This window comes from Lepidochelys kempii, chromosome 2 (genome assembly GCF_965140285.1).
Source record: "Lepidochelys kempii isolate rLepKem1 chromosome 2, rLepKem1.hap1, whole genome shotgun sequence".
Taxonomy (NCBI): Eukaryota; Metazoa; Chordata; order Testudines; family Cheloniidae; genus Lepidochelys; species Lepidochelys kempii.
In genome coordinates, this window is record NC_136381.1 from 149046511 (window position 1) to 149066779 (window position 20269).

General features: G+C 43.5%; 1 protein-coding gene across 1 annotated transcript in view; it reads right to left on the reverse strand.

Moving 5' to 3' along the window:
• The window catches only part of LPCAT1 (lysophosphatidylcholine acyltransferase 1), a 178636-nt gene that overhangs the window by 51324 nt on the left and 107043 nt on the right, over positions 1–20269 (reverse strand). Inside the window, exon 13 of the mRNA XM_073332457.1 lies at positions 1052–1190. Coding sequence (XP_073188558.1) covers positions 1052–1190 — 139 coding nt within the window. The remainder of the gene's footprint in view (positions 1–1051; positions 1191–20269) is intronic.

Below are 20269 nucleotides of genomic sequence, written 5' to 3' on the forward strand. Positions count from 1 at the left end.
CCTCATAACTCATGTGTTCCAGTCCCCTAATCATTTTTGTTGCCCTTCGCTGGACTCTCTCCAATTTATCCACATCCTTCTTGAAGTGTGGGGCCCAAAACTGGACACAGTACTCCAGATGAGGCCTCACCAATGTCGAATAGAGGGGAACGATCACGTCCCTCGATCTGCTCGCTATGCCCCTACTTATACAAGGACTTCTATTTGGGGGATGCTGTTGCCCTTAGGTTTACAGGATCCAAACCTTAACTGAATCAGTCACAGGTAGGTTGGGCTGTTTGATTATTATTATTATTTATTTATTAATTCTTCTTCTTCACATTCTTCTGAAGTTTCCAAAAAAGATTAGGGCTTTATTGTGCTGAGCAATGTACATACACATAGCAAGAGACATTCCCTGCTCTAAAGACCTTACAGCCTAAATAGACAGGACAGACAAAAGGAGGGAGAGGAAATTTGCCCCAAGTCACAAGTAGAACCTCGAATACAACTTGAGTCCCTTGACTCCCAGTGCAGTGCTCTGTCTATGGGATTACAATGCCTCTCTGCTGCACAGTTCTCTCCAGGTCATCTTGGTTATAACTAGAACTGAACAAATAGTTCAGAACAAATTTATTCAAAAGCTCAACCTTTTTTACCGTTCCTGAACTGTCTACAAACAGAGGGGGCAAGTTCCCCTGTCCCCAGATCTCAGACGGATGAGAATTGAAAGACAACAGGAAAGAGATACAAAACTAAAAAACAGAGGGAGCAATGTAACACATATAAAAGAGGACAAGAGGAAAATCAGTCACAGAGCAGGTGTTGTCTAAGACCTCATCCAGGATCACCTAACCTAAGGTAAAGAAATTAAATAAATATTGAAACGGAAACACCTCGTTATGGCATTTGATGTTTTAGATACATACTTTTGGCCTAAGTAACTTGGCAAAAACACTGCAAATGATACACTTTTAGTTACTATAAAACAAAAGAAAAAGAAAAAAGTTAGCAGCTACATCTTTGATAATCCATAGTTGTGTAGAGATTTTCAAATCATTTAATTACTTACCATATGTGATTTTCCCTTTTTCTTCTGCATCTATAGCTTTAAAAAGGTCTGTTACATTAAGGTCTGACACACCCAAGGCAGTCTTCAGAATGCAAGCTAAGTTGTTTTCTATTATGGTTCCATTTTGTGATTCATACATCTATGAAATAAGGCAGGACGACAAATCATTGCAAAGCCAAGTACTAATTTTCAGAAGAGCAACACATTTAAAATAATTTTATATGGGTAAGATTTATTTCTGAAAAGCCAAGTTAGTCTCAAATTGATAATGATCAAGCGAGAGCTTGTGGGTGGCCTATCTGAAATAAATAAAGGGTAGACACAGCCAAGTCATTTATGAACCACTGTGTACTTAGTGAAAAGATTGTAATTAATCTTTCCCTGCTGGATGCTGAACTGATGATCTTTCATATATAAAGAACAGCAGCTCTACCACCTGAAATAAAGGAAAATGGCAAAGAAGAATAGCCAATAATAATAATAAAATAAATAATAGTAGTAAATCTTTGCACACATACAGTGCTTTCCATGTGAGGATCTTAGAATACTTTATAATCAGTAATGAATAAAGCATCATAAAACTTTGTAAAGTAGTTGATTATCCCCATTTTACAAGAATGGAGGCATACACTTTGGAGCCCTGCTTGAAATGCATTGGGCCTAATTTTCAGACATATGATAAAGATATTAAAAATAACAAATGGGTTAGAGAAGTAGATTGGAAACTTCTTTTCAGACTTCTATTAAAAAAACTGGAGATAATCAATTAAACTAAAAGTTGGCAAACTCTATATGGATAAAAAGAAATACCTTGGCACACAAAAATTAGTAGGTAGAACTCACTGCCGCAAGATTTCAAAGGCCAAGAGTTTAGTAGAATCAAAAAGGATCAGCCATTTTATGGATAACAAGACTATACATAGTTACAACAGCATTCTTGCACTTTCCCCCTAAGTAACTAGTACTACCCACTGCTGGAGACAGACTACTGCAACAGAAAAACTAGTTTGCTGTCATTCTTAAGTGCTCAGAGGCAAATACTGAAGGCAGGGGTCCCAAGCACAGTCAAGGGATATCATCCTGGCAGGATTTCCAGAACCCCACTCCTTCCCTAGCAACTGAAGGAGAGATGGCCTTGGATTCACACTAGCATGCTGCCCTTGGACTTCAATACTGAATCCTTTTCCATCTTTTGGGATTGCTCTGTCTAGCAGGTTTCAATCTCTGGCTGGTTGGCATCTGATAAATTTTTCCAGTCCTAAAGGAAAATATTAAAACCTTTCACTTTAAGAGATCATTCAACGAAATTATATCAGTAACACAATTGACCACACACTAATAAAAGCACATGGCTGAGGACGATTGTGCAACGACACCTACTCAGAGGTTAGCTGAAACATTTTGACAATCCCAAAAAGCTGTGCAAAGATTTAAATCCTCATTTAAATTACCTGGGTTGGGATAAATAATTACAGTGGTGGCAGGGCGACATGAGATTGAACATAACTAGCTTTGGCAGAAATCGGAATGAAGACAGGAACAGGTGGGTGAGAAAGAAAGGATTAGAAGGAGAAAGAGGGAAAATTATTGCCTGTATTTCTGCTTCTTTGAAGACTTCATTTAGTAGGTCTCTCACTCCTACATCCAACAGAACTTCCATAGCTCAAGTCTTTTGACCTTCTAGGGTGGCAGTAACAGGGGAGAGTATGAGCCAGGCCCCTTACAGGCTGTTCCAGTCACCCTTTCTTCGGCTATATCATGGAATTACTGGTCACAGTTACATAGTGAAGGCTATGTTTTGCCCTTAACACAAGGCTTCAACCGCTTTGCTATTTATAAAGAACACAGTGTATCTGTCCCAAATCTTACTCTTTGAATAAAGAATGAGAATAGAGAATTTTGTGAAAAGTTACAGTAAATCGGTTTATAAATTACAATTAACTTTAATATAGGTCCTTTAAGAATTTTAGCACCAGGTGTGAAAGCTTTTCTTTCTCCCAAATAATCTTGATAACAGAATAATTCAGAAACTGCAAAATTCCTAGAAATCTTGTGTATCGGTTACATCTGAAGCGTATTTATCTATTATCTAGGCTGAGCCAGTCCCTCAACCTGACAGTATTAGCCTTCACACTTGAAATAGGAGTTGAGAACCACATCTCCATTGCATAAGAGAAAATGGAGATTTCCTGGACAGACGTCAGGATATGCTTCTACTGGCACAACATTCTGAAGACTCAGAGCAGGCTGCACAGCTGGGACATAAGGATGGTGAAGAAAATTGGCAACATGTAACCTCCAGAAGAAGAAAGAGGAGCATCCATGTACCAGCAATGCAGATACAGGTGAGCAACCGTTTTCATGTTCTCTCCACAGATACTACTGCAGAGAGTGGACTAGGATGATACATCTGAGGGAAGGGAGCAGAAGGAGACTTCACTGATTGGAAGGCATGAGATGCACTGTCCTAGGGATGGGGATTCCACGACTACCGCTCCCAAGAGAAGGAGGCGGGTGATGGTGGTCGGGGACTCCCTCCGAAGGGGGACTGAGTCATCTATCTGCTGTCCTGACCAGGAAAGCCGAGATGTGGGCTGCTTGCCAGGAGCTAGGATTCACGATGTGATGGAGAGACTGCCGAGACCCATCAAGCCCTCGGATCGCTACCTCTTCATGCTTCTCCATGTGGGAGCCAATGATACTTCCAAGAATGACCTTGAGCGGATCACTGAAGAATACGTGGTTCTGGGAAGAAGGATAAAGGAGTTCGAAGCGCAAGTGGTGTTCTCGTCCATCCTCCCCGTGGAAGGAAAAGGCCCGGGTAGAGACTGTCGAATCGTGGAAGTCAACAAATGGCTACACAGGTGGAATCAGAGAGGCGGCTTTGGATTCTTTGACCATGGGATGGTATTTCAAGAAGAAGGATTGCTAGGCATAGACGGGCTCCACCTAATGAAGAGAAGGAAGAGCATCTTTGCAAGCAGGCTGGCTAACCTAGTGAGGAGGGCTTTAAACTAGGTTCACCGTGGGAAGGAGACCAAAGCCTTGAGGTAAGTGGGATACCAGGAGGAAGCATGAACAGGACAGCGCAAGAGGGGAGGACTCCTGTCTCATACTGAGAAAGCAGGATGATCCGTGAGTTATCTTCAGTGCCTATACACAAATGCAAGAAGCCTGGGAAACTAGCAGGGAGAACTGGAAGTCCTGGCACAGTCAAGGAATTATGATGTGATTGGAATAACAGAGACTTGGTGGGATAACTCACATGACTGGAGTACCGTCATGGATGGATATAAACTGTTCAGGAAGGACAGGCAGGGCAGAAAAGGTGGGGGAGTTGCATTGTATGTAAGAGAGAAGTATGACTGCTCAGAGCTCCAGTATAAAACTGCAGAAAAACCTGAGAGTCTCTGGATTAAGTTTAGAAGTGTAAGCAACAAGGCTGATGTCGTGGTGGGAGTCTGCTATAGACCACCGGATCAGGGGGACGAGGCTTTCTTCCGGCAACTAACAGAAGTTACTAGATCACAGGCCCTGGTCCTCATGGGGGACATCAATCACCCCGATATCTGCTGGGAGAGCAATACAGCAGAGCACGGACAATCCAGGAAGTTTTTGGAAAGTGTAGGGGACAATTTCCTGGTGCAAGTACTGGAGGAACCAACTAGGGGCAGAGCTCTTCTTGACCTGTTGCTCACAAACAGGGATGAATTAGTAGGGGAAGCAAAAGTGGATGGGAACCTGGGAGGCAGTGACCATGAGATCGTCGAGTTCAGGATCCTGATGTAAGGAAGAAAGGAGAGCAGCAGAATACGGACCCTGGACTTCAGAAAAGCAGACTATGACTCCCTCAGGGGACTGATGGGCAGAATCCCCTGGGAGAATAACATGAAGGGGAAAGGAGTCCAGGAGAGCTGGCTGTATTTTAAAGAATCCTTATTGAGGTTGCAGAAACAAACCATCACGATGTGTAGAAAGAATAGTAAACATGGCAGGTGACCACTTTGGCTTAACAGTGAAATTCTTGCTGATTTTAAAAACAAAAAGGCTTACAAGAAGTGGAAGATTGGACAAATGACCAGGGAGGAATATAAAAATATTGCTCAGGCATGCAGGAGCAAAATCAGGAAGGCCAAATCACACCTGGAGTTGCAGCTAGCAAGGGATGTTAAGAGTAACAAGAAGGGTTTCTTCAGGTATGTTAGCAACAAGAAGGTGGTCAAGGAAAGTGTGGGCCCCTTACTGAATGAGGGAGGCAACTAGTGACAGAGGGTGTGGAAAAAGCTAACGTACACAATGCTTTTTTTGCCTCTGTCTTCACAAACAAGGTCAGCTCCCAGACTACTGCACTGGGCAGCACAGCATGGGGAGGAGGTGACGAGCCCTCTGTGGAGAAAGAAGTGGTTCAGGACTATTTAGAAAAGCTGGACGAGCACAAGTCCAAGGGGCCGGATGCGCTGTATCCGAGAGTGCTAAAGGAGTTGGCTGATGTGATTGCAGAGCCATTGGCCATTATCTTTGAAAACTCATGGTGATCGAGGGAGGTCCCGAATGACTGGAAAAATGCTAATGTAGTGCCCATCTTTAAAAAAGGGAAGGAGGAGGATCTGGGAAACTACAGGCCAGTCAGTCTCACCTCAGTCCCTGGAAAAATCATGGAGCAGGTCCTCAAGGAATCAATTCTGAAGCACTTAGAGGAGAGGAAAGTGATCAGGAACAGTCAGCATGGATTCACCAAGGGCAAGTCATGCCTGGCCAAGCTAATTGCCTTTTATGACGAGATAACTGGCTCTGTGGATGATGGGAAAGCAGTGGACGTGTTATTTCTTAACTTTAGCAAAGCTTTCGATACCGTCTCCCACAGTATTTTTGCCAGCGAGTTAAAGTAGTTTGGGCTGGATGAATGGACTATAAGGTGGATAGAAAGTTGGCTCCATGTCTAGTTGGCAGCTGGTATCAAGTGGAGTCCCCAAGGGTCGGTCCGAGGGCCGGTTTTGGTCAATATCTTCATTAACAATCTGGAGGATGGCGTGGATTGCACCCTCAGCAAGTTTGCAGATGACACTAAACTGGGAGGAGTGGTTGATACGCTGGAGTGTAGAGATAGGATACAGAGGGACCTAGACGAAAGACAGGATTGGGCCAAAGGAAATCTGATGAAGTTCAACAAGGACAAGTGCAGAGTCCTGCACTTAGGATGGAAGAATCCCATGCATCGCTACAGACTAGGGACCAAGTGGTTAGGCAACAGTTCTGCAGAAAAGGACCTAGGATTTACAGTGGACGAGAAGCTGGATATGAGTCAACAGTGTGCCCTTGTTGCCAAGAAGGCTAACGGCATTTTGGGATGTATAAGTAGGAGCATTGCCAGCAGATCGAGGGACGTGATCGTTCCCCTCTATTTGACATTGGTGAGGCCTCAGCTGGAGTACTGTGTCCAGTTTTGGGCCCCACACTACAAGAAGGATGTGGATAATTTGGAGAGAGTCCAGCAGAAGGCAACAAGCATGATTAGGGAGCTGGAGCACATGACTTATGAGGAGAGGCTGAGGGAACTGGGATTGATTAGTCTGCGGAAGAGAAGAATGAGGGGGGATTTGATAGCTGCTGTCAACTACCTGAAAGGGGGTTCCAAAGAGGATGGATCTAGACTGTTCTCAGTGGTAGCAGATGACAGAACAAAGGAGTAGTGGTCTCAAGTTGCAGTGGGGGAGGTTTAGGTTGGATATTAGGAAAAACTTTTTCACTGGAAGGGTGGTGAAGCACTGGACTGCATTACCTAGGAAGGTGGTGAAATCTCCTTTCTTAGAGGTTTTTAAGGTCAGGCTTGACAAAGCCCTGGCTGGGCTGATTTAGTTGGGGATTGGTCCTGCTTTGAGCAGGGGGTTGGACTAGATGACCTCCTGAGGTCCTTTCCAAACCTGATATTCTATGATTCTATGACTCCAATTCAGAGATAGGGTGGGTACGAAGGGTACAGTTTAGGTAAACACAATGGATGGAGGAAAAGCCTGTGTGGTCTGGGTGTGGGTATTGGCTATGACTGAGTTGCCAGTATCCTTTGCAGGACAGGTGACTGCAGGTGACCACCCTCCTTGGTGAGTCCCGAAGAGGCTGCATTCTCCTGAGCTGGATGACCCTAACTCAAGAGATGAGGATAATGCTCCTTTGTCCTGCCCTGTGGCACTAGGGTGGGAGTGTTTCTTTTTTATTGATTTTAGTCAAGAAATCCCAGCCTCGCTTGCAGTGGATGCCTGAGACACTGTGTCTTCTAATCCCATGACAAAATTAGTTGGCGGGGGGAAGGGGGGATATCGATTGGTCCCCCCGTATGTTGGAAGTATATACTGCTCCTCCCTCTGTCTGTGTCTCTGCCCCTGAACTGAGCTTCAGCTCCGTGTCAATCTCCTGACTCCCCTCAGAACTTCCCTCTTTGTTATCAGTCTCCACCTCCAAAAGAACAATGTTGGGTTCACTTAACTCCTCCTCCTCTTCTGCTGTACTCAGGCCCCCCTGTTCTGTTTGAGAGTGACCTATCACTTCAAAATAATCAACTTCCTCATTTAACTTCCCCTGCTGCAGCAGTCTCTGACTGTTACACAGCACTAGGCTGTGGTCTCCTGTTTCTGCTATCTTCTTTTTCCTGGTGCTGGTAACTGGTTCTGGGGGTTAGTCTGTCCCCTGTGGTTCCACCATGCCAACAGGAACCACTGGTTGGCTGCCTACCTCCTCGGTATCTCTCTGTGAGACAGCCTGCGCTTCTCTGTATTCTCTCTCTCCTGTGGCTAAAATGCTTCCTTTAGCCCCTGGCTCCTGCAACCTCCAGCACTTGTTGGTTCACCTGGTCTTTCCATAGTATTACAGACACTCTCTAACCTCCTAATCAACTCCAGCAGCAGTTCCCCGTCTGCCTGGTAGCCTTCCAGTGACCTTGAGCACACAGAAGCCTTAGCCTGACAACAATGCGCTGTGTCCCAAACATCCTTTGTTTGACTCTGACTTCACTCTAATATTTTCTCCAATTCCTGTCTCTTAGTAAAGAGTCAGCTGTTCCCCTGTAGAGGAACGCAGCTGGACTTTTGACTGCTGAATAACTTTTCTCTCTTCCTCAAGAGCCTGCGGTGTCTGGCTAAGCTGATCCACCCTCCTTTTCAACTTAAGTGCCAACGTGTTACATGCCACAAACATTCATTAAATCAGTATCCCTTTCAATTCTCTAGACTTCCTTCCCTTTCTTTTGCCTGCTTCAACCTCAGACACCTGACAACATCCCATGGGTTGGGATGCTAAAACACTGCTTGACTGTCCTTCAACTGCATCAAGTCTCCTTCATAACTCTTAACATTCCTTTTCACAAGTCTCCAACACCTTGTTGAGGGCGACCATGACTTGGTCTCCAGAAGTCTCGGCTGACTCCCCTCCCAATTCCCTAGCTAATAAGCTTTATCTCACTTACTGAATTCAAAGTCTGCACAATAATTAGCACATAATGTGGACACTTCCCTTCCAAAATGGTAAACCTCTTACCTAGTTAACCGGTTACAACATTTACTCTACTCTGAACAGTCCCAAAGGCTAAACTGGCTCCATGCTTAGTAGAAGGTAGGCAAGTCCAGAATTAACCTGTAGAAGGATGGGGGTTACTTCCCTCTCTTCCCTTGTTGGCTACTGTGCTCTAGCAGCTCCAGAGGCATTTACTCTGCTTGGGCCCACCAGGCACTGTGGCAGCTAGGGGTAAGATGGCACAGTCTTTCCACAATGTATGGCTCAGGGCTGCAGTCTGGAGGAGCTGTAGGACTTTTGTTAAACTCTGTCAGACTACTCACACATCTGGACAGGTGCCAACCTACTGTGGCCTATTGGCAGCTAAAATAAAATCAGCTCCCTTGCCACCTCAAAGTGCGGGTCACCAGGCCCTGATGCTACTGCTTATTCAACTTTAGGTACCTTTACTTAGTTTCACAACACAACACAACTTACAAAGCCACTTTAACACATGTATAAAGCTTCAAACCGCATAAAATTTGCCCCACTCTTACTGATTATATTCATTTTAAAAATGTCCACTTAGTCACTGATTACAATTCGAGGGTTTTAAAAGGTTCTAGTCTCAGAATCAGGCACAACAGAATTAAGCTCAATATCTGGTTGGGAACCCTGATGTACACAGCAGCAATACTCATACTGAGGGTAGAGCAAAATTTAAATACATTTAGTAGCATAATTAGTAAAAACACAAAGGCTTCAACCCAAATGGAGGCATAGTTATAGTACAGTATGAATGGTGTCCTGTACCATCCCTTACATATAGCCACAGTCCTCTCATGGAAACCTAGTAGTGGGAGACAGGTTGTGTTCCATGATGGTCCAACCCTGCCTCTGGCATGTGAAACAAGTCTGATGGTCAAGAATTCAAATCTTACGTGGTGGTTTGGCCTGTTATAGGGCCTTGTGACTGCCATGAATATTCATATAAACATCTGGCCTCCTTTGTCCATAACTGACTGACTCACTCTATTCTATAGGTTAGTATATTAATGATCTCAACTCATCATATATGTCAATTTGTTGCCAAGGCAAATTTGTGGTTACACACCTGCTGATGTTCCTATCCTAAAATGTCCAAAAGCTGGTGTCAGTTCATATTCCTGCAGTTACCTGGTATCACTTTACATAAAAATACCCATACCATAATATTTCCAGTTCCCCAGTAACTTGGGGTCACTGTTGCGTAACTCACTTATGCTAAAACTCATAGACCTCAAAGCCTTATGCTAACTGCTCAGGCTAGATTACAGGATATAGGCCTAGAGGTTTCTTGTGTTACAGCTACATAAAGCACCTTTAAGCTAGCTCTGTGGGCTACAGATCTTTTCTCAGTGCTAGAAGCAAAGCACTGGAAGTTTCTCATTCAGTCTGCTGTCAGTTTGCCCCACCAGAGGAAATTCTGATCTGCCACACTGTGATCTATGCATTACTTATGAGGAACTAGAATGGATTCACTCAGTGTCTGCCAAGTGCACAGCAACTAGGAAAGTCTTGTAGGACAGAGTCCACTCATGCAGCTGCAGGAGTTTCTCACACAGGGGTATGACTGCTACCTCCCTGCTTATAAAACATGGTGGCCTAATTGTCCTTTGACTCAGGACCTTTCAGAGACCTGGTAGCTTAAAAGTCCTCAGCATGTACAGGACAGCCTCATCTCCAGAACTACTATGTGCAGCAGCTACTCCTGGAAAGACTATGTCCCCTGGATGTGAAAACTTTCTGTGTGATCTCATCAGACCAGACACATCCATAGTCACCACAATATAGACCAGAAGTTTTTTGGACATCCAATCCTAGTGGTAGATTGTCCCTGATTGCTACCAGACCTGAGAAACCTTAAGACTTATTAGGATGCAACACAAAGAATCTCTGATATTTGATTCCATTTGAATCTCAAAAAGTCCACTGAAAGCACCCCATTTGGAAATGTATCAAGGGAACAATGAAGTCAGCCCTGTTACGGCCAGCAGTCACAACATAGCACGGGCTAAGCCAGGGGTGGGCAAACTATGGCCGCGGGCCAGAACCGGCCCCTCAGGGCTTTGGATCCGGCCTGCGGGACTGCCCCCCGTGGTGCTGGAGGCCCCGTGCCGCTCTCAGAAGTGGCTGGCACCACGTCCCTGGGGCCCCGGGTGGGGGGCAGAGGGCTCCATCCATTTCCCTTGCCTCCAGCACCACCCCTCACAGCTCCCATTGGCCGGGAACAGGGAACCATGGCCAATGGGAGCTTCAGGGGAGGTACCTGGAGGCATGGCAAAGGCAGCGCGCAGAACCCTGTGCCACCCCGGAGCTGCTTTAGGTAAGCGGCGCCGGGCTGGAGCTCAAACCCCTCCTGCACCCCGCTCACCAACACTCTGCCTGCACCTCACACTGCTTGTGCACCCCAACTCCCTGCCCTGAGCCCCCTGCCTGCACCTCGCAGCCCTCCTGTCCCCCAACCCCCTGCCCTGAGACCCCTGCTACACCCCGCAGCCCTCCTGCACCCCAACCCCCTGCCCTGAGACCCCCGCTGCACCCCAACCCCCTGCCCTGAGCTCCCTCCCGCAGTCCCCATGCCTCCTGCGCTCCTGCCCTGAGCCCCCTCCTGCACTCCAACCCCCTTCCCTGAGCCCCCTCATACACCCCGCATCCCTCCTCTGCCCCAATCCCTTGCCCTGAGCCCTTTCCTGCACACTGCACCCCCTCCCACACCCCGCACTCCCTCCTGCATCCCAAACCCCTGCCCCAGCCCTGCATACAATTTCCCCACCCAGATGTGGCCCTCGGCCCAAAAAGTTTGCCCACCCCGGCTTAAGCTGTCACCTGCTGTCTCTTGTTTAATCTTTTTGCCAGAATGGAGATATCTTGGATTCTGTGCCAGGGCAGGAAAGATTACAGTTTTGAGTACAAAGCTCTACTAGACATACCTAATGTCTAATAGGAATAAATTAGGACTTTGGGAAGTTTATTATAAAACCTAAGGATTTCAGCACCTTGATGGTGACATAACTGACCCTTTTAATCTCTCCCAAACCCTGCCCATCAATCATCTGAGTAAGGAAATGTGGATTTACAGCTTTGACAAGTAGGATATGACTGCTTCCCAGTACTTCATGAAAACAAAACATTAGACAAAAAGGGGAAAAAAAACAAAAATTGACAATCTGAAATGCTTGCCAAGCACTGGAAATATCTGTGTGTGTGTGTGTGCCTGAAAGTCCAAAGTCCACACCGACTTTCTTAAAAAAAAAAAAAAAAAAATTGTGCTGGCTACCAAAATGATTGTCTTGATTTTTTAATTTTTTCTGCATACTAGTTCAGTTCCCCAATATCTGAGATTGGCCAGTGCCCTTCTGCCTTTTTGACAATCAGGAAGTAACTAGATTAAGGCCCCTTATTTCTTTTGCACAATGTCATAGGCCTGATGGCTGTCTTTACTAGGAGGGATTTATTTCATGCAACAGCACTTCCTCATATTGAGGTATCTAAGAGAATCACAGGGCTGGGGAGAACTGGAAAGTTGTTTTCATTTTCAAAAAAGCTGAATGTATTGCCCAACTGAACAGTGCTCAGGACCCATGTTTCAGTGATGATTGGTGGGGGGTGAGGGAATCACTGGGGCTAAAAGCCTCAAAAAGTCTGATCTTGAGATAGAGTTGGCAGGCTGTCCATATGTGCCAGAACCCCTCCAAAGCATTTTGAATTTTAATGCTTGGAAAAATGGAGCTTAAGAGCTTTTGCCTTATGTTAGTGGTGATGAGGCCAAGTGTCTTGACAATGGGGGCACTGAGCTCCCTTGAAGTTAGTCATAGATATGAAGGATAGCTTTCGAAGAGAAAGCTTTTCCCCCTCTCTCCTTCAGAGGAAAGTCATGAGGGATGAGAGAGACTTGAAAGAATGTAATAAGGCTTTAGCGTATTTTGAATTTTGTTATGATGCTTCTATCTTCTCCCAGTCAAGCTCTCCCTGCTATATGGAAGCTCCTTGAGCTTCTTCTGGACCTATAATCCACATGCCTACAGCCAAGACCACCCCTGTGGAATTCCACCCCTGAAGTAGCAGCCCCTGCCATGCTGACATCAAAGGCCATCCAAACTTGATACTAGGCCACGTCTACACCCTTCATAAGATTCTTGAGTTTTTGTGTTTGTTTCTCCCTAGGGAAAGGGATTAACCCAGGGAAGACCTTCACAGTTTACATGTGTAAGCCTGGTAATCCACAGTTCTGAGGCGGCAACTGCAGACTGATAAACCGTTTTTGAAATGGATTTCAGTTTTGCAGGTCTAAAATCTGAGGTGCACAGCACTGAGCAGAGCCCTATAGTTATAACCATCTCAAAGCACCAGGCTCCGTCTTCTTTGCAGAGGCTACATCTCATCCAAAGTACTTGAATTCAGTACCACCAACTTTGAATAGTGGAAATAAAAAACAAGGACTTTGAGGAGCTTTGAGGATATAACTGTGCTGGGTGCTCTGGAATTAAGGCTGCCTCACTGGACCTTGCAAGGGGAGGGTGTGACGTTATCGGGGTAAATATGACCACGTAGATCATTGTTGTTACCACTGGCATATAATTACAACAAATCTTGTTTCAGAGTAACAGCCGTGTTAGTCTGTATTCGCAAAAAGAAAAGGAGTACTTGTGGCACCTTAGAGACTAACCAATTTATTTGCGCATAAGCTTTCATGAGCTACAGCTCACTTCGATGAAGTGCCACAAGTACTCCTTTTCTTTTAACAAATCTTGTATAAATTATGTCAAGTAAGGTGTCTGTGGAAAGATTATGATTTGCTGAATATGATTATGCTATTTGTATTCATGTATCATTTTTGTATTTGAAATTACGAGCATTGGCTATATACCTGTATTTCAAATACGTTTGTTCCTGGGGTAACGTCCACAAGGTATTTAGCCTGCACATCTTGAAGGGACTATTCAAATTAAGTGGCTCATTAAGGAATACTTAACTCACAATGGACCATGGAAGATGCCTATCTACATTTAATGGACTTTCCTACTATGACTAAGTAAAATCACGCATAGACATGGGACTTGCCCATGTGACTCCAAACACAATCTTGCTACCTGTAATTTTCCACTAGCTTTGCTGAGGGCTTTGTTTGAAACAATGGCTTGCCCTCCACATGCCAGAAGCTATAAAAGGCCCAGGAAACATGTCCATTTTGCCTCTTTCCTTCTTAAGCCTCTGGACTATAAACTTATACTAATGGGAGCATTCTAACCAAAGGACTGAGGACCTTCCAGTGATTTGGAAGCAACCAGAGACTTGACTTAAGCCAGCAGTTTATTCCATCACTGCTACAAGCCTGATCCAAGAACTTTGCAATTATTGTATGTATTCGATTCCTTTAGCCAATTTTAATTCATAGAATCATAGAATCATAGAATATCAGGGTTGGAAGGGACCCCAGAAGGTCATCTAGTCCAACCCCCTGCTCAAAGCAGGACCAATTCCCAGTTAAATCATCCCAGCCAGGGCTTTGTCAAGCCTGAGGGCTTTGTCAAGCCTTTAATTCTCACCTTTCTTTCTTTCTTTCTCTCCTTCTTTCTTTTTATAAACAAACTTTTAGATGTTAGATACTAAAGGATTGGCAACAGCGTGATTATTGGGTAAGATCTGAGTGGTATATTGACCTGGATGTGTGGCTGGTCCTTTGGGATCAGAAGAACCTTTTATGTGATGAAATTGGAACCACCCATCTTTAAGTCTAGTGTTTTTGGTAGTGATACAAGCACCGGAATACCTAAGGGAACTGCTTTTCTGACTTCTTGTTAGCTAGTGTGGTGAAACAGAAGTTTACTTTTGTTGCTTGATGGTATATCTTATGGGAGAATAACCACTAGTTTTGAGGTGTGTCTGCCCTATTTCTCAGCAGTTTGTCCTGAATTTGGTATTCTGAGTTGTGACCCATGAAGGCATGGTTACAGTGGTGTGATCAACAGAATCCACAGAACCAGGTCAGTTAAGCTTTGGATCAGAACCCCATACTTTTGAAATTTTATATTGAGAGTTTTAAAGGTTAAAGATCAGCGACCATGAGCCAGATGGCATCAGCAGAAGCAATCAAACTGCAAGCCCCGAGAGCCTGTTTCCTGAACATGAACAAAGACTGACAGAACTTAGAATGCAAGAGAAGCAAGCCTTGGCCCATCTGGAAAAAGAAGCTGCAGAGAGAGCCAAGCAAGCTGAAGAGAGAGCCAAAGAAGCTTACTGGAGACAAATGCAACGGCTAGCTGCTGAGGAGAGGGCTCACCAGATGCAACAAGTAACTGCAAGACTTAAGCTCCAAATCAAAAAAGCAATGGAAGAACAGCAGAAACTGTATCTTCTTGGAAGTCCAGTTTATAACAATGCTGGTATGTTGTACGACTCTAAGCAGTTGTCTGTCATAACCAATTATGCTATGACCAGGTTGGGAAGTTGGAAAATAGATGTTTGTACAAAAAAGCAGTTTGTATGTAAATTAAGTTTCTGAATGTTTATCTACAATCTCAGAAGTGAATCTGGAATTAGATGAAGCAGAGAGAGAACTCATTGATCACGAAAATGTTTCTTAGAGCAGATTAAAGTTGATGGTCAGGTTAAAGCCCTAATTGAGGAAGAAAAGGGTAGATTTTTTTGTGGGTGAAGGATTGTTGGCAATTGAAGTTTGTGAATGTAAGCCTGAACAAGGTAGAAGTAATTTATTTAAAGTAGCTCAGTGTAACGAGACTATATGTGGAGAATAGCAGTTTATCTGTTGGAACTGGCAACTTGACTGTTAAGGAAGCTGTCTCACTTTCGAAGTATATGTCTGCAGTCAGCCATGGGTGCTGGGACAAGGGATAGGATATCTCCAATTGCTTGTCTATTGAGAATAGCAGCATGCCTGCTGAGAAAAAGTTTTTCTCCAATTCCTTGTCTGTGAAGCAGACAGAAGTTTGTCAGCCTCTGATGGCTGAAAATTTATCAGTTGCCTCAGAGTTGGTTCTGGATTTAACTAAAGCCCAGGAAGAAAATGTTCCTAAGTTTGTGTCTGCTAGGGAGAATGACACTGTAACTAGGTTGTACCCAGTTAATGTCCTAATAAAGTCCCAGGAACCAAGTGATTCTGGTGCTTCTATTTTGATGGTTGCTAGTGTGTTGCTGAGAAAAGGTATGACAACTCTGTTTAATCAGGTTGATATCATGGCCAGAGCACAAGGAGAGCACAAAGGTAATTTGACTGTGTTACTCACTGACAGTATGGAAACTTGTGACAAGAAGGGAATGGTCCCTATGCTTCTGTGTATTGAGCCTGGTAACCTGCACGTTGTCAAGGAGGGAAGCTGTAAAGGGAAAGAGAGTGCCTCTAACTTTTTAACTGTGGAGTCTTGTAGCTTGCCTGAAAGGAGGTTGTGTAAAAATCTTCCTAATGGGCCAGAGATGATTCTGGGTGTAAAACTCAGAAGGAGTTGCTTGCGTCTCAGCACAGTAATGCTTCTGTGGAGCAAGATGAAGGTGAATTGTTGCTAAAAGAAGCTCCTAAGGAGAAGAATCCTCATGGTAGTTTTTGCAAGCAGTTTGCTGTAACTGAGGGGTGTGGAAGTGAATTGAGGTAAATCAGGGTGAATTTCTGTCTGTAGAAGGCAACAATTTATTTGTTGAGAAATTTGTTTCAGTTCCTAACTGCCAGAGTCTTTCAGATGTATATGAGCTCACTGAATCTGCTTTGGAAAAATCTAGTGTGGATAGCTTAAAAGGAGGCTTAATTAACTGATATTGGAATTGAACAGTTTATGTCTCAGGTTCAAAAGAAAGGCTGGATTCCTGGCTTTACACAGCAGAGCAGCTTTGCAAATATTATTATTATTTGCATAATGAACCTTTCAAAGAAAAAGCCTGTTTTGATCAAACTATGATTTTGATAAACCATTTCTGTTATATGCCGATACTTCTAATATTGGGTGAGAAGCTGTAGTAATACAGGACCAAGAATGGGAAGTTCCTATGATGCATTCAACTGTGCCTGGGACACCCCTTCCTGCATCAATTTTGTGTTGGGATTGTGACATTATCTGATTAAATACGACCATGTAGATCATTGTTGCTAACACTGTTATATAATTGCAATAAATCTTGTACAAATTATGTCAAGTAAGGTGTCTATGGAAAGGTTATGATTTGCTGTATATGATTATGCTATTTGTATGCATGTATCATTTTTGTATTTGAAGTTATGAGCACTGGCTGTATACCTGTATTTCAAATACATTTGCTCCTGCGGTAATGCCCACATCTTGAAGGGATTATTCAAATTAAGTGTTCATAGTGGATATAAAAATCAAGGACTTTGAGGGTGACTGTGCTGGGTGCTCTGGAATTAAGGCTGCCTCATGGGACTTTACAAGGGGAGGGCTCCAAGTCTGCACATGTGCCACTGGTCTTGGCACTCAAGTCTGAGCTGACAAACATATGCTTAAAAGATCCTTCCTTCATTGCATTCTTGACCAGCCTTGTGAGGAACTTATGAGAACCTCTGTGGTGTGTTTCAGTCAGGGAATGGAGATGCGTACCATGCAGGGAGGTATCTCTTGATGTATATTGCAACCATGCTCACCATGAGGCTCCCAGCCAGAGAACATAATGGGTACAGCCATCCCTTCTTGGAATTGGTTCTGTCAAAGTGATAATTTTTGAAGCCGAACACCTTGTTTCTTTCCTTCTTGGAAAACATCATGTTGGAAAAGAAAAAATAGAAAACCCCTCTAATTAAATAATGCACCAAAGCAGCAACAGTGAAACCTGAAGATGCTGAGGAGGTACAGGGGTGAGGAGACACTGATGTGCCAAGCTGAAAGTACTGAAGATTCAAGATGTCAAGTATACAAGATGCAGGCAAAAAGAGACCAAAGCCACAGCATACCAAAAGAGCAGTGCCAAGTGCTGAAACAGCAGTGCTAAAGTACCACGGCAAAGGTAATGAATCAGTGTACTGCAAGCAAAGCTGCTGGAGTGCCAAACATTAAGCAAGGGGAGTGAAGTGCAGATGCACTGAAACAGGTGGCATGGAGGCATGGAAGAACCTACTTGAGCCCCGAATGAATCACCTTAGGCAAAACCAGATGCTGACTAGAAAGGTTAGACAGAAAAAGAAACCACTGAGCTTATCACAAAGATGACCACAAAGTAGGGCACTCCTCTACTGCCTGCAGCCAAGAAAGAACTGGTATAGAATGTCCAAACAATGGCGATATAGTCTAAGGCAGGGGGATGTAATGTAGAGGCCTGGATCAAGCTCTATCCTGCTATTGTTGCCCTCCGTAGGCAAGAAATCTGACTTGTGGGAGTTGGAACTGTTTTGTGCTAGATAACACAAACCTAAGAGTAAGAACACTGTACAGACGGTGAATGTCATCAACTTCTCCCTCATCTTAAAATACCATTTCAGCAGTGGTTTGGAGCTTCCAACCAATTATTACCAACTTTCTGTTCAGCAACTAAGGACTTGTCTACACGGTGGGGTTATGTGCTCTATAGGGGTGTGATGTCCAAAGCACACTAAAGTGCTGCACATTAACTGGTCTGTGTAGACCATGCTGGTATGCACTGAAGGTTCTCTAGTAGAATAAATAGTACCACGTTTAGGTGTACTAAGGAACCTTCAGGTCTACATGGACCAATTAATGCACAGTGCGTCAGTGCGCTTTGGAAATTACACCCCTGTAGAGTACATTACCCCACCACATACAGAAGCTCTGAGATTGGTGTTTGTTGGGACACAGCATGCTAGTAAAAGGCAGCTGGACTTCATATAGGAGGCAGGAGAACTGGTCTAAAAGGGTCAAGGAACCTTAAAAAAAGAGCAAAGAAGGATTACAAAAATAAATTTAAAAACATTCAAAGTAGTAGGGAAAAGGAGTTTCTAACATTTCCCCTACTATTATCTCTTATCCTTTTGCTGGGAAATATTTTCTTCCCCCCCCCCCAACTAAAGGCGTATTTTCTTTTTCAAATAAGGCATTTTAATGAATGAGCAAGGCTTTCGAATATATAAGCTATTTCAGGATGTGTATTAGTAGCCTACTTGTGCATTTCTCGGATGGATGAAGGCACTTGGCATTTAGCTTTGGTGCTAACTTGGGCTTATACCTATAAGCCTACTAATGCACACTGTTGTGTATTATTGCTATGGAAGGAAATGGTGAGTACCATTTACAATATCAGGAAGGGCATCGTTCTCTATTGTACTGAACTATGTCACAATACCTCTTTCTAAAACCTGCAACGCTTTGACTGCAGCTAAAGCAGACAATGCTGCAAAGCATCAAGTTAACAAGAGAGTGGTTTAAGTTTAAAAAAAAGAAAAGAAATGGACAACGAGCCCTCAGTTCACATTATTTCCCGCTGTATGCTGCATCAAGTGGCTGAATAGTAATCTCTTTCTTATCTTCTGAAACACTTTGCTCTTTAAGAATGTACAGTACAGCTGTAATCCTTACAGAAGTCAACATATGACACTAGAAGAGCTGTTGTAATTAATCTACACTTTAAAAGTAGATACTCAATTACACAGAGAACAGGATCTAAAAGATAGAGATGTCATGCAAAATACTTACAATGATATAGCAAAGTCTATAATATACTTTTACTCTGATCATCTTTTTTTATTCCTTAGCCACTCATGTTCATAATTCATATTTAGTGATGAATGCAAGACTTGCAAAATTCAACAAGAGTAACAACTCTAAGGGTTCATCTTTAATTAACTTAAGTGCTGGATAGCTACATCTCTTGCTTAACGGTGTGGTGTTTTGTTTTGTTTTTTGCAGAATTTGTATTTCACTTGAAGAACTGATATAAGCAATGCCATCAAAAGAACTCTTTTGCCAGTATTAGCTGCATCTACATTAGCAGGGATTGGTGGCACAGCTATACCAGCAAATATTTTCTAGTGTAGACCTGGCCTTTGGGTAACAGAGGACAAATATTACCCCCCCCACCAGTTTCTCCTATCCCTCCCCCCCTCCCCCAAAAAGAAATTTTTAAAAAGCCTGTTGAATTTCACTACTTCTGCCCCTGACAAATGCAAAGAAATCACAAATAGTAAAATAAATACATATGGGTTATTTCTTTATCACAGTCTCCTGTGCAAAGTCAAGTATACCCCAGTGTGGACAAGTATCTCTCTTAGAAACTAAGATAGTTACAACCGGCCAACTCACACATATGGTGTAAGCTGCTAATTGCCACCCTCATAAATACGAGTGTCTAGGGAGGAGGTTGTTACCTAGGGAGGTGGTGGAATCTCCTTCCTTAGATATTTTTAAGGTCAGGCTTGACAAAGCTCTGGCTGGGATGATTGGTGCTGCTTTGAGCAGGGGGTTGGACTAGATGACCTCCTGAGGTTCCTTCCAACCCTGATATTCTATGATTCTATGACAATTCAAGAAGCTAATGTATCTTGGCTCTGGCTGATAAGATCACAATATGACAAAGCTAGCTAAAGACAATACTATATCAAAGGAAGTATTAAGTTATCCTTTTTAATTAGAATGCAATGGAGAAAGTCACATCAACACTGCAAATATGTACCACGTATTTGGTACACAAATAGACTAATGTGAATTTATTTTTAAACCCCTACAATATATCGTTATTAATGGATCTGACATTAAAGATTTCCCTAATTCTTAATATATAATGCAT